Genomic DNA, 21,097 nt, shown 5'->3' on the forward strand with positions numbered 1-21,097 from the left:
ATCACAAGACTTAATTGGATTTCACCCACCAAGCTCGAATGTCTACATTAAGAGGACAGCTTTTATAAAATTAGGAGCAGTCGGTTGTTTTAACAACATTTAATAACAATAAGATTCTTGTTGTGATCACTGTACAGGTCTTTGCTTAAATGTGTTGCAGAGCAGATCATCGGTGGATATTCACCTGCCTGAAAACATATTTGAGCATAAAAATTGAAGGTGTGCGTGCACCAAACACGTGAAATGAAAAAAAGGAAAAAGAGAAAAAGAATAGGCAGTATGCACTCATCCATCCCCACACTCGCAGGTAAAACCCTTGCTGTCTGCAACCCAAAGGCAACTATTAATCTTTGTTGGTCTTTCTCTTCCTGTTGTTTCTGCCTCCATCTCCCTCAGTGAAGGTGCACGGGTCAGAGTATCACTCGCTTAATGGTCGGTACATACTGGCTTTCTATTGGTGCGCTACAACGAGGGCAGCTCTAAATGCTACAGCGACGGCTGTTTAAGGTGGCGTGTCGCTGGGGTCACGGCAGCGCCAAGGTGCTCGCTTCTAAAACGTGTCAGGGGAACAGGAGAGACATGGGTGTTTGTGCGCTCTTTGCGTGACCTGGCCCGCCCCCTTTCCCTGCAATCCCCCCCTGCTGCCTCCGCGCTGGGAGGCTTGCAGGTGCTTGTTAGAAAGGGGGTCCTAGAGGGAGTGCGAGGGAGAGAGCGGCGGGGGCGGGGTTACCTTGATGCGCTGGGGAAAATTCCTTTGTAAAGAAAGGACAAGAGAGAGATGAGAGATGAACGCTGCATCATGAGAGTCCCAGAGGGACGGAGCGGCTGAGGGGGAAGAGGAGAGAAAGAAACAGGAAGCAAACTAGAAGGAAGGAGAGACAGAAAGGTGTTGAAATAATGATGTGAGCAAGAACATGAGCTATAAGAAGCAAACATGGGTCACTGTTTTGTGTTGTACATGGCATCAGTTTGAAACGGTTTGTCCCCTATGGACCACCTCACGGATAAACTTTATCTGCACAACAGCAAACTACATGTAGTTATCAAACTTTATGCCTTTAAAAAAAGTTGATGTGGACACCAGTTTGGTGGGAGAAGTCAGCTTAAGGCAGTAAGATGGTTTCTGCCTTTATTAAACGGTGATCAGAATTCGGTCCTGCCTGCCCTGGTACAGGGTGCAGCATTTGTTCTCATGGAGCAGAGAGCTCTGCAGGGATATTTCTGTCCTTGCTGTTGTTTAAATTTAAATTGAGTTTGAAAGTTTAGCTGTTGTGTAACTTTCAGGCAGGGGAAAAGAGTCACTAGGTTGGTTATGCACTGTAACAAAGGACAAAAAAAAATGATACAGATCACAATCACGCTGCAGCAGGCGAGCGACACACGAGGTAACAAGCACACGACAACAATAGAAACACTAATTTTAGTAAAGAGTTTACTTTGAAGTCACTCATTTTCCTCTGTCCTGTAGTGGGATTTATTCATAGACTGCGAGATGACGTAACTTTGAGATTTCTTAAAAAGGGACCTGTTATGGTTACTTCCAACTCTATATTCCTTTTTTTAGTATCTGTGAGAGCAGCTTTGCATGATTCACAGTTCAAAATAATCCTCGTCTGTCCCATACTGGGCCCTGCTACAGCTTAGTTAGTTCATCTAGCGTCATCTACTTTTAGGCCATTGTTTGAACAGCAACTGTGTGGCCTTTTTCTCCTCACAGCCTGTGCTGTGTACCTGAAATACCCATATTGGAGATATCTGCACACTCTGGCTGTTTCGTTATAGCAGTCTGGACCTGCCTCACAGGGATTCCTTGCACATACACCATGTTTAATATTGTAACCGTCTATTATTCTAGCAATATATACACATATATACCAGAAAAAAGTAGTTAGCCCTATGCCCTCACAGCAAGAAGGTCACAGGTTCAAATCCATTGCTCTGGCGTTTGCATGTTCTCCTCGTGTTTGCGCTCCTATCTCTCAAAGTACATACACTTGCACATGGGGTTAGGCTAATTGGTGATTCTAAATTGCCCAAATGGTTGTCTGTCTCTCTTACCTATCCCTGCGACAGGCTGGTGACCCGTCCACACTGCACCCACCTTCCCCCCCTATGACAGCTGCGATAGGTTCTAGACCCCCATGTGACCCTGAATTGGATTAGCAGAAGAAAATAAATGGACAGAAATAAGAAAATGAACACATAATGACATTTAGTCTCTTGCTTTGTGATGGTTAAAGTGCAACCAAAGAGGTGATTTGGTTAGTTTACACCTCAGAAGAGTCTGAAGTCTGTCTTTTTATGTGAGCCTGAGCCTGACCATCTAGTCTTAGTGACACATATCAGTCAGTTTTATCTGAATATAGATATGGAGATGTTCAAAATGTTGTCCTAGATGTACAGCTGTCTGTCTGGTCCCACCACGTTTCCACAAGAGAAATTAAGGCACCTATGATACAAATGATGCAATTGTTAGCAGCCCAAGAAACTTTATTGCACGCCACGCTGTGCAGGACGGATCTGATAAACTTGGGTATGACATCAAGTTTGATGTACATGGACATTAGAATGATAATTCCCAGCTATGTCCTCCTGCGTGGGGACAAAACAGTTTTATAACACGCTTCTGCCGCCATAAATCAGCTATATTTCTTCTTTGTCTTTGTTATTTTGCATGTTTTACCTCAATCTACTCTGTCTGGCTTTTGTTTTGTTCGCACAATGATGCCACTGCTGCAAAGACCACAGCATCACCCTAAAGTTTGACCGTCAGTTTCCTCCTAGGTCGACCAGATGAAACCAGACGGAACCGCTCTCCCTGTGCAGCTCTGGAGGCATATCCAAAGATATGATTCTTCCACACTTCTCATCTTTTTATCCGGGACTCTTTAAGTAAGAATTTCAGTTCTACTACTTTGCACAGATGAAAATCAAATAAGGAACCCTCAATTTTCACGCGCATGCCGCCACCTTATCACAGCAATCAAAAGAGCTCTCTGTCCTTTATTGCACATGTGAAAACTCCATGATTAAGGAAATATTTCACACATTACTGTAAAAAGCTGACCCTCCTTATTAGAGACCAGATTTTTAAATTGGTTCAATTCAATTTTCAAGTAGGCTTCAATTACACACGTGCGTGCTATTTTAAGTATAAAAAACTACTTGTTAAAATAGTTTTTTATACTAAGAGTGAGTTAAGAAACACTTCCTCACAGAGGAAACCTGCTGTACAAGACTTACCTGTGTTTTAAATGTGCACAAACTTATCTACATGTATTTTTGTAGTTTTTTAGTTTCTCCTCAATGCTTTCGTGTACCTCGGAAAAGTCTAAACTCCCTGCCCTACATAGAAACCCCATGTCACTTGCAAAGTCGAAGTCTAAGCTCTTCCAAAAAGCTTGCGTGCGAGAGGAGGACATGATAACGAACATGACAGATAATGAAACCGCACCAAAAAGCAGCTAAAAAGGACGAAAAAGAAGCAGTTCCAGGGCTTTTAGCTAAATCTGAAGGTTGGAATCGACTTACAAATATTCTTGTCAGAACAGGCAGATGAGTAAGAAAATAATTTTTAGGCAAGGAGAAAAAAAAAATCAACTTATCACCAGCTAACATACTCCCTTTGCATTAATTCCTTAGGAGTGGATTTCTAATATTCATAAACTTTAGCCAACGTATGTTTTGGGGCTGCGCTATAATTCACGGTGTCCTCTGCCACGGTGAAATTACCCAAATGCCATGTTTAATGGAAATGACACCTACGGTCTCCTGCAGCACGGCGATAGGCTGCTGGTGGGAGTGTGTCATCTGCATACATTAATATTCATGAGCGGCAGACATTGGAGAGGTGAGACGTCCCGGCTCTCTCCGTGCACGGGCATGCTGGGAACGCTGGAAGTTGCAGGACTGAGACGGAGCGAGGCAGAGCTTAATCTAGTGAAACGCACGGCCATTATGAGCGCCAGCGACGGAGAAATAATAGCTGTTGCCGAGGTCACGCCGTGACCTGTAACTGAGATTTATGTGCAGGGCTAAAAATGGTGCAAGTCGATGCTGCTTTGTAGAAAACTCACCAAACACACACACGCATGATTATCAGTGTAACCTGTCACGGCAGTGTGTGTGTGTGTGTCCAGCTCATTAAAAAAGGTCAAAGTTTTAGCAAGCCAGATGTGTCTCTAATGGCTGTATACATAACATTTACAAATAAAAGCATTGTTTCCTCTTCATAACATCTGCTGCTATCATTAAGGACTTGGCTTATGCTTTAATCATAAGCAGTTATCAGACTCCGAGCTCGGGAACAGGGGGACAGGCACATGAACGCACATACAGGATGCAGTGGGAGTGTGACGCACGTGAGCGGGGACGTATGGGGACATCTGCCGATTCTTTTTTTGAGTGTTTGTACCACTTCCACAAGAAATAAATAAATAAGTAAATAAAAGTTTGTTGTCAAAGCAACTTTTTTTTGCTGTTTTTTGTGGTGTAGCTGCATCATAATCTGACTGAGGAGTGCTGAACGCAATCGGGGTGAGGTGGAACGGTAACACGAACACAGGAAGTGGCAGTTAAAACTGCATCCCCACCAAAGTAAATAGTAAACATAGCGCTCATAAAGCCCTGATGGTTCTGTAAAACTGAATAATGCTCAGTCTGAGGTTATGCTAATGAGACACACGACGAGGGGAAAGAAACAGAGCAGAAGCCTGGATATACATCCACGTCAAGCAGGCTGTGGTGCTGCAATAGATGAATAACACGTGCGGTAAAAATTATTTTAACCAATAAAAGAAATAAATTATTCAAAATGCCTTTTGTGTATGTGTGACACGTGTGTCCTTAAAGCAGATTTAACAATCACATAAATTATGATTTAGTAGAGAGGATGCAAATGAAGCATTTCAAAGCAGTTTAACTGCAGGGTTGTGCTGCGTATGCTTATGTACGAGGGATGTGCATGAATAAGAGTAAATTTAAATGTTGAGTGTTTATGAAAGCCTTATTACCTTGTTGATCTCCTGCAAAGTGTAATTTATGTGCGGTCCCCACATACTGGATTTAAATTAATGTTAAATGCTCGACATTAATAGCACAGCAGGGAAAGCTGTGAATATCTGGTATGACCAGGATGGGATGCGTGACTTGCAGAGGTGTCCCTGGCTCTAAATAATGGCACACAATAAAGACGGATTGGTGTGAAACATCGCAACAACTCTGAAGGTCATCGAAGGTTCGTAGAGATGCGCAAAGCCAGAAAAAGCTACAAACGCCTTTATGAAGACCAAAGTTTAAACCAACCCACAAAAACACAAATCATCTATAAGAAAATAGCTGGCATCATGCAAAGATCACACCAAGTGCAGAACGTTCAATCCTGAAAGTGGGCCAAGTGTAGAAACACAACATCTCTGCAGAAATCTCTAAATCTGCGTTTGTAGCTCCACTGTTAGAAAACACTGAATAAAAGTGATGCTAATGGAAGCATTGTCCCCCTCTGATATCTCAATTTGTTTCAAGTTGAAGGTTTAGGCAAAAATTTATAATGTTTTGTCTGAAAGCGGGGGGAAAAAACCCTGAAAAATGTAATTACAGCACGGGATAGAGCACAAGTAGAGGGAGCATCAAGGTTTGGGCTTTGCTTCACTACCTCGGAGCCTGGATAGATTCACTGAGGGAATGATAAATCCAAAATTGTACGAGGTGATTTTAAGGAAGAGTTTCATGGCAAAACTTAGAGGTTGGCTAATTTAGTAAGACAATGAGCCAATAAGAGCGAGGTTTAAAGAACTGTTACAGTCTCATGGGCTACTATTGGACATGTGATGGTGTTTGTTGCTGCTCTGGGAGGTTTGAGGTTATTTAAGAGTTCTCTCTGGACAGCTCATATTGTGAGTTTAAAAAAATATCAATATGTTTAAGAAATACATTAAAAAAAACAAATGCTGGCACTGTCTTACACCCATATTAAAATAACAGCAGTAAAATAAGTTTGATGTTCATTTGAAAAGAATCAGTTCAAGCTTAGGGGAACACAAAAAGTTTTGAAATCTAGTCCGTGATTTGGACTGAAGTAATTTCCTGAAGCCTTTAGATTTTCTTCTTCATGTACTCACTTTCACTAATTAGTTGATTTGTGTGTGCATTCATACCCAGCTCCAGTCATCGTCTCTGTGTGGTTGACAGCCAGGCTAATGACTTCGGTGGCGTCCACCCTGCCAATGGCTGAAGGGCTTCGCTCGCTCTCATAGTAACTCAGGAAGCCGCCTTCCAAAGTACACCAACGGCGTGCCATGTCTGAAATTCACACATACACAGAAAGCAGCATTACAAATACTGTGTATAAGGACCGGCCACTTACGAACTTAGTCATCCATTGGTGCATTCCAATGATAGAAAAAAGGACGTAAGAAAGCTTCTGAAACTACTAATTAAACACTAGTTGAAACTTGTATTAAAGTGGTGACTGATAAAAACGCTGCTCTTTTGCTGCCGGAGTTCGCTTTGTTTTCAGCCTTTTGGTTGCTGTGGAAAAACGTGTACTACCTTCCCGGTTGGGGAGTGGTTACTGGAGGTTGCTGGCAGTCAGAATCAGAATCAGAAAAAGACAAACTTTATGAATCCCAGAGGGAAATGGAGTCAACTGGTAAAGTGAGTCGCAAAGATTGTTCTGGTGCTAGTGGATTGTTGCAGTCGCTGTTGCTTTGCGCTGAAAATACCAACTTATCTGCAAAAGCCTTGGTAACTACAAGCAGTGACAGTTTGCCTTCAAAGTTAAAGATATAGCTTACCGGCACAACTTTTCCTTTTAAGGCAAACAGTTGCCACTTCACGTTTCAGTACCATTCAGGAGTTGGTTAGCAAGGTTTTGCAGACAAGCTGGTGAACACAAGCAACAGTTTTCTGTGCCACACCATGTAACTTTTTGCAGTCAACTGCACCTACCGGCAGCAAGCAGCCTCCTGCAACCACTCGCCAACTGGTCAGGGAACGCACATTTTTCCCTAGCGACCAGTGGTTACCATGCGGTTGGCTGGGGCCTTAGCTATTTTATCATATACTGTTAAGGGGTTTGTCTGCATATACATTACAATATTCTGATCTATGCCTGATGCTTTTAACTGTTGCTCATCCATCACTACCTAAACTAAATAATGAGCTTCTAGGTGGGACCGTGTAATGTTTCTGAACAGTCACCATTGCTGTGGCCACAACAGTATGATCTTCATGAGCCAGTTCATGGTGCCAGCGGTGTTAATGCAAACAACCTGATGAAACAGTCATCATTGACAAAACTTCCCCCAACTGTGCACTTGCTGCTATAAGTCACATGCCTGATGTGAAAAAGTTATACTGACTATTGACTTCACCTGATCAATAGTCAGGTGAGCTCAGCAGTCAGCTGACTATTGATCAGGTCCCAAAGCAGGAAAGGCCCTCACCAAGACTGAAGATTGAAAAATTCAACATCATAAACACATTAAGTCTTTATTGTTGGCTGAATAATGTATTTATCTGTTTATTTTTTGTATATAAATATGATTAGAGCTGAAATCAATCAACATCATTCACTGAGTTTGAGAAACACTGCGGTGCTTTACTTAACTTGCTAAAGTTTTACAGTGATTTTACTTTATGTTACAAAAGTAGGCTAACATGTTAAAAATGACTTATTTAATTAATTTACTTTCACTTTGAAATACAGTAATTAAATCACTCTATAGTGGTAAGGCTTTTCCCGCTTTATCTCAGTAAATAATAAAGACCTGGAAAACATGGTATTACAAAGGTACGGGGACCACGTCTTTGTCCACCTGAGGTTTGCTAGCACTGGCCATTTGGTAGCCAATGGATGCTTCTGATCCAAGCAAACAAAGTAAGAGGATGAATGTGTTTGTTTAATAACAAAAAACACACACACAATATGCATAACACAACTGTACTTATAACAATATAATCTTCATTATCTTTGGAGATATATTTCACACACAAACTTGATTCCACCTTGAGATAAATGTGTAGCTTGGACTCTTATTTGACCTCAATATGTTTATTATCTCTACTGTAAAATGTACATTTGCATTTTGATAGAACTGGATAAACTGTCTATTGTTTGTAAAGTCAGAAAAAGCCATTAATTAGAGGCAGTAATCTGAGTGATTGGCTTCGGGACAATTAGCACCACTCGAACCTTATTTAACTCAGCTAATGACTCTCTGCAAGCCGAAACAACACTTTCAAAAAAACTGTTTAAAAGTTCAGAGATTAGACGTTATTGCAGTTTTCACAGACAAACTGCAGCAGATGAGTAAATGTCACATGTCGCCTGCATACGCTCTCTTTGTGTGCAATTAACTCATAAACCAAACTAGTCAGATAATGGTACCACACCACCTACAAGTGGATATCCTTACACCATCATCTGATGTGCATGTTGTGGTTTTCAGCACACATGCCCCACCCACCTGCTGATCAGACCTTCTGTTTTTGGGAGGCAGCCAATAAGAAGAAAGTTAAGTTAAAGGAGCCTGAAGTGGCTTTTTTCAGGCACTGGAGGAACTGAGCAGCTGCACCAAGACCCAGTAATACTGTGATTCAAGCAAAGCTATTCTGCTCAAGTTAAATAAATCGTCTTCCTGCTGCTCTCCTTAGGGGTCACCTCAGAGGATCACCTGCCTCCGTCTCATCCTACCCTTGTGTCACACCAACCCTCTGCATGTCCTCCTTCCCTACATCCATGAGAGTCCTCTGTGGTTAAAGCACAACATTTTAAAAAGCCTTACAGAAATGATGTAAGTTGAGTCCAAATTGGGCAGAAAGACTGTGGTCTCCATTTTTAAATGATCAAAAGTAGTTCTGGCATGGCGTGAGGAACATCTCACTGTTCAAAGCCAGATCTGCGTCCACGTGGCAGTTATTTAAGAAGACCGCACGTCAGTTTCAATAAAATATAATATACACAGCATGTGAGGGCATACGCACAAACGCATGCACGCAAAGATGTACACACTCTCAAAATTAGAACTGTTAAGAGACTCCAAGCAGCAAGCAGATTTCAATCAACAAACATGATCTCAGAGGAAAAGCTGGAAAACACACACAACATTGTCTTTCATGACTGTCTGACTGTGCGATTTACATAGCCAATGAGCATGAAGTTCATGAAAACATACCTAATTTTGGATTTTCAAAGTCACCGTGCCATCTGCTTTTTTGTTCCGCAACAAACATACACACTCACTCACACACACGCACGCACACGCACAAACAAACAGCTTCCCACCCCACACCCCCTGTCGCTTGCAACTCCAAAGTTTCCACTGTATTCATCTCATGAATATGCTAATTGTGCATTCCACTGCCAACTGTGTGTGATGTTTCTGAAGGAACAGATATAGTTCCAATAAAAAGGAAGTGTCTACAACTGGCTGTTAAAAGAAAAAGGATGTGATAAGCATGGGAAAAGGAGGATGTCAGTTTTGCTCTATTCACCCTTGCACTGCCTCTCTTTGTGGCTCTTTCTGACTTTTCTTTGTGTCTTTTGTCTAAGAAAAAAAACTATTTGGACACAATTCTGTAAACAGCTTTAAAAATGCAGTGACTAATACCTAACTGCTTGCTGTGGCATTAAAAAATACTTTTCTTTTGACCCCACTTCACTTCCAAGAAAAGAGTTATTCCAACAGCTAAAGATTCATCATCTCCATTTGAAAGCGACCAATTTCTATTTGTATGTAGGACACACACACACACACACACTCACACACACACACACACACACACGTATATACATATACAGAGACACATACAGAGGGAGAGGCTGGAAGGACAGAGAGAAACAGAGACACTCTGGTATTTAAAGCCATTACCAGTCCAATCTATCTGACAGGACACAGTGTTGTCTTGGTGATGGAAAAGATTGCCATGCACTTCACTTTCGCTTCAAATGTGTCCCTGAATCACTAAGGTTTTGCAGAAAATGTCATGTCCATCATTTCTTAACAGAGAATAGCTAAGTCGTTGTTTCGTGCTACACTGCCTCTGTAATTTCGCTCTTCCTTCTCTCTGTCCTGTCCCTAATAGCTTATTAGCCGAAAAGTTTCCTTTGTACCACGTGAAACCTTTAGCACAATCATCCTCTTAAAAGGCACACTTGTTTTCTGAACTGAAGTCAGGTGCCATCATGAGCTCGCAGGAACGTGGCATGTTGGTAATTTTTTTTTTTTAAGTGTCTTTGTAATGGTTCATGTGGTGGTTATGTGGGAGTTTAGGTCATGTATGGACGAAAGTACTACTAAACATGGCACGCAGTACTGTGCTGCTCTTATAAATCATACTGCTCAGTAAGTTAATGTTGTTATCTGTAAGATATATGTATAAAATATACCCAGGAGGATCTGGTGTTGTTTAAAAGGCAAAGGTGGTACCTATTTGGTGCTGTCACGGTTCAGTTTACTGCATTTTACATGAGGCTAACTAATAAATAAACAAGTTTTCATGGCATTATTTTTTAAATCACCCTCACTTCACTTTTGCCCCCTGGAACTTTGTTGAACAGGCTGAACTCTCATGAATTTGCAGATTCCCGTCAAATTTTACGCCACAATCACCAGGCTGACATTTGGGGTTCACATTCAATGTCTCGACATCTGCTGAATGTCGTTCAGTCCAATTACAAATTTAGTGCAGACGTTCAGGTTTTGTTTTGTTTTTTTTTGGTTAAATGTCTTTACGAAGGAAAAACTTCAAATTGTCAAAACAAAAAAAAAATTGATCATCAAACAAGAAATGGGTTTGTTTGTTTTTTTAAATCTTCTTTGTGTTGCAGGCTTAACGGACAAGGTTACAGGAGGAGATGCTGACATGTGAAAACCAGTAAAAGAATGGCATATCTCTTCCATATAGGAATTGCTCCTAAACCTGGGAATCTGGGCCTCGACAGAGGGTAAGCGTTCACGTGGACACTCCATACAGCACCTTGAACGTCTTAAATATCCTCTCATTTCTCTAGATTTTGCTTCCTCGGAGTCAGACTTTGTTGTAATTTTTGAACATGGTCTACAGTAAGAGTTCTTTAGGCTTTCTGAAGGTTTTTAAAGTTTCAGCTCCTTTTTCACTCAGTCTTGCTTAACACTGACCTGTGAATCATTCAAGCATAAAACAACTCATAACTCAAGGGATGAACCGGCATTGTGTCTACACACAACAGACGATTTAGGCACTATGTTACTAGCAGTCTGTTGCAAAAACACATGGAATAGAATCGCCCTTTATTTTCATTGTGCAAGTATAATTCCCACATTCGTATTTCTTTAGATGAATTTATGAAAATACTACAGATAACAGTTTGAGAGGCATAAAACGGTATTTTGCATTAAGAAGGGATTGCAAAAGAGCTGTTTGTGAAAACTTGACATATCTCAGCATGGCGTGCTGTGTCACCTCCAAGTGGAAGACAAAAGCAGAAGTCCAAAGCCTAAAACCAATCTTCAGCAGTTGAATAGTATCTGAAAGTCATGTCCTTAAGAAATAGGAAAATATTCGAGCAAAGACCTGACACAGGACGTGAGACAGGCGTGTAAGCCACTGGCGTTGGAGATCTTGTCAAAATTGATGGAAATATGAACACAGAAAAGTACATTCAGCATAGCTGGATAGAAAAACATAAAATAAATACGATTTTTGAAAGTCCTTCAAACTTTCTTGTAAGAAATGACACGAAAGCTTGCATAAGAGCTCAGGCTGTGTTGAAGCTCATCGACAAGCTCGTTTGAATTGTACAAATTCTAGTTTCCCTTATATGATATATTTACATATGCATGTTTGCACATTTCCCAAGAAATTGCTGCACAAATTTCCCATTTTGGTGAGAATATAAAGAGATGATGGGTGGCTCAAGACACAAACACAGTACTATAAAGTATAAGAAACTGCGTGCGATTAGAAATTTACAGCTGCCATAAGGTGTGTTTACCCATTTTTCCATAACTAATGCATATATATTTTATACTATTCATTTGGTATTGCTGCAGATGTCTCATTATAATCCCCCATAACAACTACACATTTAAAACATATTAAACTGACAACAGGCAGCCATCAAGGCATGATAACAAAGTAAATGTTGGTTGTGCAATGAATTGGCTATAGAATAATGACAAAATGAGTGTTTGGATTGGTTGCTTAAAGCCTTGTTTTCACTATGCAATTCTAGCTAATCTTCCAGGAAAATGAAAACTTGATCTGGGCAGCCAAAACAATCAAATAATAGTGGTTTTATTTTACTCCTGTAGCTGAAATAGTAGACCGTGAGTAACAGTTGTAAGTTGGAAATTTTGCTGTTGGAGGTGCAGAAAGAAACGTGGTGCAATATGAAAATTCAAACTCAAAATGGTGAGCTTTTTTTGTTTAAAATAACTCTTAGATATTGATTTTTATTGAAGGTTAACATGCCGGAGAGGTCCAAAACCTCTCATCAAGGTCATAAAAAGTTACAATGCCTTTGAAATATGCAAACGAGCAGACCTGGATATTAGGAATATTAATGGATATCATTGCGACGCTGCCATTTGTGGCATCTAGATCCAATCTCCCTGAACAGACATGTTCAAAACCTTCCATCTATGCCGAGGACACAAAGAAAACATTTTTAATTTCCTCTTCGTCCAAGGACAAAGACACTAAAAGTCCCACTGTGAATCCAGGAAGCAAATTGCTGTGGGATCCTGAGTCTAATCAGAGTGGACACATGAGTGGGCTCCCTACTCTACCACTTTTAGAAGAATTATCCTAATAATGGGCAGCAAAACCACAGGTACAGATTCTCACATACAGCCTTAACACGTCGAGGAGATCGTAGAAAGGGGGGCAGCCACAAGGTGTCACAAGTCAAGAATTTAAAAAATCTAATTGGAGACATCAGTACTGATCTTCTTCGGGCTTGAATTGGGAATGAATGTTTGATTTGATGGATTATGGATAAGACAGAAGACACACAAAGTAGACGAATGTCTATAAAACCAGGCAAGGAAGTTGTACTCTAGATGCAGGACATGTGATGCTGCCATTTCAGTGCCATACTGGCATGGTCTCTGTAAATAACTACAATGAGTTTCAATCACTTGAATGCAACTGTGTTAAAAATGTGTGGCACAAGTTACTTCCTAACACAGCAGTGAATGCCTTTGGATCCCTTGAAGATATTCCCCCAGGAAACTAGCTTTATCAAATATCTGCACATCACCCAATCATGTGCATCTATCTTCCCTCTTTGTTTGTGGTTCGGCATTTCCTTAGCGGGTGGGATACCACTAGCTTCCACACAAGCACCAGCGCAATAGCAGGAACAATGGTGCTTGATTTACAATCAAGCAGCTGCGTCCATTGCCAGCTGTTCCCCACACACAGCAACGGCCCTGCGGCCCAGCCGTTCTCCGCAGGAGTCCACAACCAGCCGCCAGAGACAACGCCTAGCGGAAGCCAAGCGTGGTACAAGCCTGCACCCGCTAAATTGGGCCAATTAGCTTATACACTAAAAGCTCTCCCCGCATAGTGTTTTCCAGAGGAAATCTACTATGTGGAACCTCAGTTTCTCCTTTTGCTGCTCCTTTTCCCTTCACCTCCTCTCTCACTACAGCAATTTGTGAAATGTGCTAAATGCTCCAAGAGCGCACGATGAGCAGGCTGATTAGACAAATCAGCCAGTCAATGTGGCATTTAAACTGTCTTATTGTTCATTGACTGAATGGGCCGCATTTAAAGAATAACAAGTTTACTCAAAAGTTTTAACTCTGAATGTGTATCAAGTTTTATTTTTAACCGCGCTCGCCCAGATTTACTCAAAAAGTCCCCCGAAACTTTTTATCGACGCGGCGCAGGCACCCATTTCAGTATGCATCGAAATAGCCGGCTGTGCCCCTCTTCCACTGAATCAACCTCTTCCCTCGCTCACTCTCCCACCTCTACCCCTTCCACCAATCTTCTGTCTATCTTGCCATCAGACTAAAATATCTGTGATGAAGATGCTGGACAGCTTGTCAGGGGGGCTGGAAATGGAAATCGAGAAACTGAAGGGATCTGAACGATCTGTCTGTGCCAGAATTACAGCCCACTTCATTACAGGGAGGAATGGACAGATATGGCATAAGATAAAGGGAAAAAAATACACACTATCTGCCATGTATTTCTGGCTTTAGCAACAGCACTGCTTACTCATTTAGGCAGGAGGCGCGGTTACATAAACACAGACACCCCAAAAAGTACATTAGATTAAGACAAATTGTTTCAATGGGCTTTGTCTAGTGCTCGTGAAATAAAAACAGAGCAGTATAAATGTGACTACTTAGAAATTGTAAGTATTTAAGCAGTCTTTGAAAGCAAATTTTTACCATAAACCACAAAGAAGATTTGGTTCACTATCAAAAACCCGACTCTAACTTTGTAGCTGCAAGTAACTGAATTGTCCACACAGATTTCTGTCCTCAGTAAAATGTAATTCCACATCTGTCTCTTCTCTCTTCTCTTCTGAGCTAGTGTTGCTGGGGAAAGGGAAAAAAACAGAGCACTGCTGATGAGGGAAAAGACAAAACTAATCAAACAAAATTGAGGATGCCATTTCCTTGCTGCCACTCACCATTTCAGACACTAACTGTCTCGCTTTCCCCTCAAAGGACTCACACGAGCGCACACGGAGAAGTGCACGCTCTTCAGTGTGGGAGTAGCATGAGTCACCGCTCGGCCCGTTCGAAGGGGGAGGACTTAATTGACGCTGGAATCAACTGTACAAACCGGATATGAAGCCGAGCTCAAACACAACAGGAAGCGGGAGGTAAAGTGGTGCCACGCTGCCGAGGACGGTGGAGCGCTGTTAAATTAAACAAGGAAATTTGTTTTTCTAACCCTAATCTATATTAGCAGCAGTGTCTTGACTTAACATGCTGCCAAATGCAAAGCAGGCGTTGTATTTTATTTCATTACTGTGGGCCAGCACACTGGTCCTCGCCCCCAGCCACCTTTTCAAAGGCATTACCAAAACTGCTTGCCAAATTAATTTACACATACTAGTTCCCATCAGTGGAAGCACAACAGCTCACTAGAGCTCTCTCCAAGCCAAAAAAAGAAGGTGAAGTTTAAGACACTGTGGCAGAGTGCTTTTATTAAGCCATGAGCACAAGCTACTGTATGAATTATTAAGGACTTTGGTGCATCTATAGACCATCAAACCATTAGCCTGCGAGCAAAAGACATCCAGGAGAGCACATTCAAAAATACCTCACCCCTCTGCGCTCGCAAAGTCCTGACAGCGTTTCCTTGTGATTGAGGAAGTTGGAACACACCGAGTTTTGAACCCAACCCCTCTGAATTTTTCAGCAGCTGCAGTTAAAGCACCATTAAAGCACAAAAGCCGTGTCTGCGTGGTTTTCTATAATTGATGAAATAACAAGGTATTTATTGGAGGAAATATCACAAGCACTTATCTGAGGAGATGGCGCGGCGACTGCAAGTGGTATAAAATGCACGACAGTGACCAACAAAAATGGGCACCTGTAGTACTCTGTCTGAAACACCCGCTGTATGTGGAACAACAACCCATGTACTCACGTTCCATCTCGGCTTTTATATTAGGATACAAGATGGTAAATGGAGTGGTAACTATATAGTATTTTTCTACGCTAACAGAGCACTCAAAGCGCTTTTTTTACTACAAGCCTCCTTCACTCAGTCACATTCATACAAGTGCTTTTCTTTCTATATCCAAGCACCTCATCTAATATTCGCACACACACACAACCTCTGATGGATACATCAAGGGCAACTCAGCATCCATGTCAAAGTACGCCCAAGGATACTTCAGCATGTAGACTGGAGCAGGTACTGGATAGATGACCGGCTCTACTTCCCAGGCAATTTTCTAACAATGAGGTGGAGTTGTTGCTGCGAGTAACACAAAAGTACAAAGTTGCAAAAGCAAGTGAGAATTAAAGAATTTGAAGAAAAGCTATCTGACGCATGTACAGACTGATATTAATCTTTAACAAGGCTGTCAAGATTCAGAGCAAACAAAACAACTGCTGTATAATGCCCTCTGCTATCTTAGTTTAATTGGTCACATGACTGCATCACATGACTAAAATGTGTCATCGTTTTCGAAAAGGCTCCGGGTTCGCTGTCCACACTGCGAGGCGAAAACTGCGTTTTCAAATGTATCTGCTTTGGAGAGCGTTTTCAAAACGCTGCATTTTCCTTGAGTGAAAACGCCGTCTCAGTGTGGACGGAGGGCCAAAACGGAGAGAAAAAGATGCGTTTTCAAACGAAAATGTATTAGTGTGGACATGGCCTTATGTGTAATGCGTAGAAGGCTCTATAGCAGGGGTGGGGGAACTCCAGGCCTCGAGGGCCGGTGTCCTGCAGGTTTTAGATGTGTCCTTGATCCAACACAGCTCATTTAAATTGCTAAATGACCTCCTCAGCATGTCTTGAAGTTCTCCAGAGGCCTGGTAATGAACTAATCATTTGATTCAGGTGTGCTAAAACCTGCAGAACAAGTTCCCCGTCCCTGCTCTATAGCGTTACAGAATAACATTTAACCATTTCATTTGCTTTCATTTCTATTTTAATGAAAAACATGAAGAACAAGGCATGAATAAAAAATAATAATAATTTGTAAATTCAGTTTTTCTAGTTTCATTCTGTTGATACAACATGACCAGAATATAAAAAAAATGAATTAATCTGACTTTTTTTTTCCCTTTCAGATACACTTCAAAACTGGTCATTTGATCATTCTGGTTTCTTGTCGAGCTTTTTTCTTTTGCAATGAAATCACCTTGTTCCCCATTTCCTCAGTGAGTAACCACGTTATTATGGCTAATACAAATTTTGGCCAAAAACTATGAAATTAAGAGTCAAGTTGCATTACACTGGAATTATCCTTTAACAAATGAAATGAAAATGAATTTCATTTGTGCGGATAATGAGATTTTTCGAGAGATACTCGGCTAAATTTTCCACAATTTTCTCTAAGAGGCAATTTCCCCAGACCTCAGCCCTGTTCATTAGCCAGCATGTACAACCGCCAATGAGAGCAGTGCATGTGTGGGATAATGGAAATGGAGGTAGATCATGCTGAACATGAAGGAGATTTAGCTCATTCAAGTGGCAGGTAGTGTTTCTCCCCCATCCCTCGTCCCACTCCTCCACCTTCCCAATAACCCCCTTCCCCAGAGGCATTACCCAAAGCTGGCTCCTTCTCCTAATTACCCATGGGCCCTAGAAATGCTCCAGCTGTTTGGAGAAGTGGGACCACTGCAGAGCAGGAGGTTCAGCAGCAGCTGATGAGTTGGGTGAGAAATGGAAGCTGATTAAAAGTTTTAAACTCGCTTGGAAGACAAAAGAAAGAGAAATTTGAAGTTTTGGAGAAGGCATCTCAGGTACATTTCCAACGGATTTGTGCTAAAATTCTTTCTTTAATTCGTTTTTTTGTTGTAGTTTTTTGTCAGATTTGCTCCGTGCTTCCGTAGTGCATTCACTGATGATTCATCTAACATACTTGTGTCTGACAAGACCTCCCAGAGGACGAGGAAGAACTCGTTTGAAAGACAAATTCATTGATCGTTGTGACTGTGACTGCTTGCTGTACAGATTAAACGATTGGCAGTTTGACAGCTGACAGACTGACACTGATTGATCGATCAGCGCTTAACTGGAGGAGACCTCTGACAAACATGCAGCTTATATTGCTTACAAATGGACTGATGGATGGATTGGACTTGCCTGTGATTTGCAAAAGTGCCATTTTGACTCACCATCCCTACCGCGACGGTCCAACGTCGCCTTGGTAGATGAAGATGAGATGTAGAGGAAACCGTCCATGAAGATGGAAGCCTCAGGCAGGCAGGCGTTCTCTGACCATTGGTCCAGTCGAGGGAAAGCTACAAGGGAAGCAGAGGAGGAACACATGAGCAAAGAAATGGTTTTCCTCAAAGAATGTAATGGCACCCGTCTATTCATTCATTCCTTTACTGCCATTTATGTTACCTTTTTCTCAAGGGATGCAAAGCAAAATTAAAGCTGGAGTAATCAGATTTTTTAAGCAACATTGGAGAAAAAAATAATAGTTACTTATTACTTTTATTCAAGTATCCGGAGAGAGATCAGATCAGGTGAAGTAGAGGCCCAGAGGGATGAAGTATTAAGTAAGAAGCTGTGGTGCAATGGAGTAAAGCCAATGACATTTTCACCTGAGAGATTAGGGTTTGAACTCCTGGTTGTTGTAGGTTGCTGGTATTCAGCCAGTACAATTGGTCACAAAGATATATATCGCTGCACCAAAAACCTAGTAATTGCTTTGATCACTAGCAAGTTGCCGTGGTTGTCTGTATTCTGCATGCAAAATGCCAAACATTCTCCAACCACTTGCCAAGTGGTGGTTAAACTGCAAGAAGTGCAGGACAGTCCAGAAATGGGAAATGTTCCCCTTTGAACAAAACTTTTGACTTACCGCTGGAGTCAACAAATTTTAAAAGCTTACTTTGAGGCGACTGTTCCCCATTTTTGGTTAGTAGTTGACATATGCACACTATGGCTAACTGCAGAAATCCACTAGCAACCAACCCAGTTGCAAAGAGGTTTTTTGGTAGACCACTGTATACCTCTTTGCAAACAAATTTATCTACCAATAGCCAGCAACCTCCAGCAACCACTCACCAACCGGTCAGGGAAAGGTTTACAGTGGGTCGCGAACCAGTCTCTAGTGTGGCCCAATGAGAGTGTGGCCTAATTTGTAGTGCAAATGCCATTTCCTGTCCAGTGGTGCTTTCGGTTGGTTCAGCTTTTCTAGATCTCTGCCTACTGCAGCTTTTAAGAATTGTTTTAACGTAATAAGTGAGCATTTAAATTGGTTTAACAATCATACGATATGCAAAATCACATAAATAGACGAAGTTATCGGCAATGGGAAAATAACCGAGTGCACCCAAAGCTGTTTTCTGGGGTAATTTTTTATACTGTATTCAATAACTTTGTGATCTCTCTCCTGTAGAATTCCACTCAGTAAATAATTCACTTGCAAAGAACATTTGCTGAAAGGGGCAACAAGGTGATGCGTCTGCCCTCTAACCATAGTACAGTGGCTCCACTACACACGCTAACATGACAATCACTGCTTGCATTAGCTGATATTCTAACAGATCCCCTAACACCAGCCTCCAGTGCATGCCAATCACTGCTGAGATCTCATTTTGCTGTTCAGATTTGGGATGTGGAAAGTGTTTTAGATTAAAATAACACCAATCCCACGCGTGATTCGAGCTTTCTCTCCCAGTGTCATCCGTATAAAATACCTGACTGAAAAGTCTGTCCTTCAAGCCGAATATGTGAATCCCCGATCCAGCTCTGGGAGGCTTTCACACTACTGAAGGACCCATAAGCAAGACAATGAATCCCCACTGGCTTCACAATTGCTGTTCTTGAACTCATGCACTGACCTACATATGGAAAGCATTTTCCCGTGGGCATCAATAAAGCAGCACAGTATTATCTTCTTTTTTTTCACAAGCAGCATAAAAAGTGATTATACAAGTTGGTGTTTATTTATTCATGACATTGAAAGAGAGTGACCATGTGACAAAGTCAAAGACGCAGCATTGTGAGAGCACTTCGTGGCAGAGTCCTCCACGTGCTGTATCTGTTAAAAAAACCCGAATAATTTCTACACTGTGTCCTCGCTTCATCTTTGTCCATTAAAATTAGAAGTCACTCATTTTTCTCTCTTTTTCTCGCAAACTTCAAGAGCTCCCCACATTCAACCTTATCATTCTCAAATTCAATTAGCTTCAATTCTGGGGTTCAATTTTCTGCCAAAGCCTTGGAAATATCTTACAGATTTTATCTTCACTACCTCCAGCTCCCTCATCAAGCAAGGTAAAATAACTTTAATTGAAACCACTTTTGATTGAAGTGACATTTCTACCCTTTAGTAACACCACTAATGCCTCTTCTCAGGACGGCGTATCGTTCCCCAGCGAAAAAACAGCCAGTTAATTTAACAAGAAAGCTTATTCTGAACATCGTTATGTGTGTAGTTTCATTATGTCAGACGAGCTAATTGTGTTCAAATGTGCATTAATACTCTTTGCTTTGAAGTAAACTATCAAGTAAGCACGTAATAAAAAAGGATTTAGAAGCCCAACTTACAGAGCATTTAAGAACTACAGCAAAAATCATACGTCTCTATAGAAAGCATTTTTTTTACTGTCCAAAATTGTTTCAGTGGTGCAAAGAAACCAAGAAGAGAACAAGCCATGAATCTCTAAAAACTGAAATGTAATTATAGACTCAAACACAAATAAGGACAGTATATATATTGCAATTTCAAATCCATGTCAAACGTAAAGGTTCAAAGGGTTCTAAAGGCATAAAAACATATCAAAACATAAAAAATATGTTTTTCTCATATTAAAACAAACAAGCAACCTATTAGAAATACACAGAGAAATGTGAATAAGAAACAAACTTAGGCTACTGCTAGATGTAATCACTTGCAAGCAGGGTACTGGACAGGAAAACCACCTTACGAATGTTTTGGTCAGTAGTGCATTCTTATTGTAGCGCGTTATTTGTTTAGAAGCTGCCAAGTCCTTCACAAACAATTGCTACCTGATCACCAAGTGGTAGCAAAAATTGATAAAAACGTGGCAAAATGTGGACAAAACTAAACACAGTGACACTGAAGACCACTGAAACCAATAGGTTTCAAAAGCCACGGCTTTTATTTTGAAAATTAATGGTGCGTCCATTCGCAGTTTTCATTGCTCTCTTTACAGTCTCACAACCATATAGCAAATAGTTGGTGAGTAATAACAGACTAATTGGCATCTTCCATGGAAACACTGACACTGTGGTAATCTGCTGGTGACCAAACCAATTGCAAAGAGGTTTTTTAGTGCAGCACTATACACCTCTTCTAATATGCCAGTTTTTGTGCAGCGACAGCAAGCAAACGCGCAACTGGTAAGGGAATACGCATTTTCCCCCCTGGAGACGAGCGGTTATCAGGGGGTCATCGAGGAGTCTCTGGGCCTGTGTTACTGCAGCA

General features: G+C 41.3%; 1 protein-coding gene across 2 annotated transcripts in view; it reads right to left on the reverse strand.

Moving 5' to 3' along the window:
* Positions 1-21,097, reverse strand: part of arap2 (ArfGAP with RhoGAP domain, ankyrin repeat and PH domain 2) — a 169,763-nt gene that overhangs the window by 49,142 nt on the left and 99,524 nt on the right. For both annotated transcript variants that reach the window (XM_086281238.1, XM_086281236.1), the window contains exons 15-16: positions 17,808-17,933; positions 6,156-6,300 (exon numbers count right to left, since the gene is read on the reverse strand). In XM_086281238.1, the coding sequence (XP_086137364.1) occupies positions 6,156-6,300; positions 17,808-17,933 (271 nt within the window). The remainder of the gene's footprint in view (positions 1-6,155; positions 6,301-17,807; positions 17,934-21,097) is intronic.

Source organism: Aulonocara sp. 'chitande type north' Nkhata Bay, linkage group LG3, assembly GCF_057382095.1.
Source record: "Aulonocara sp. 'chitande type north' Nkhata Bay isolate Kocher_YH1m ecotype deep benthic linkage group LG3, A_spYH_male_GT1.1, whole genome shotgun sequence".
Classification (NCBI taxonomy): domain Eukaryota; kingdom Metazoa; phylum Chordata; class Actinopteri; order Cichliformes; family Cichlidae; genus Aulonocara; species Aulonocara sp. 'chitande type north' Nkhata Bay.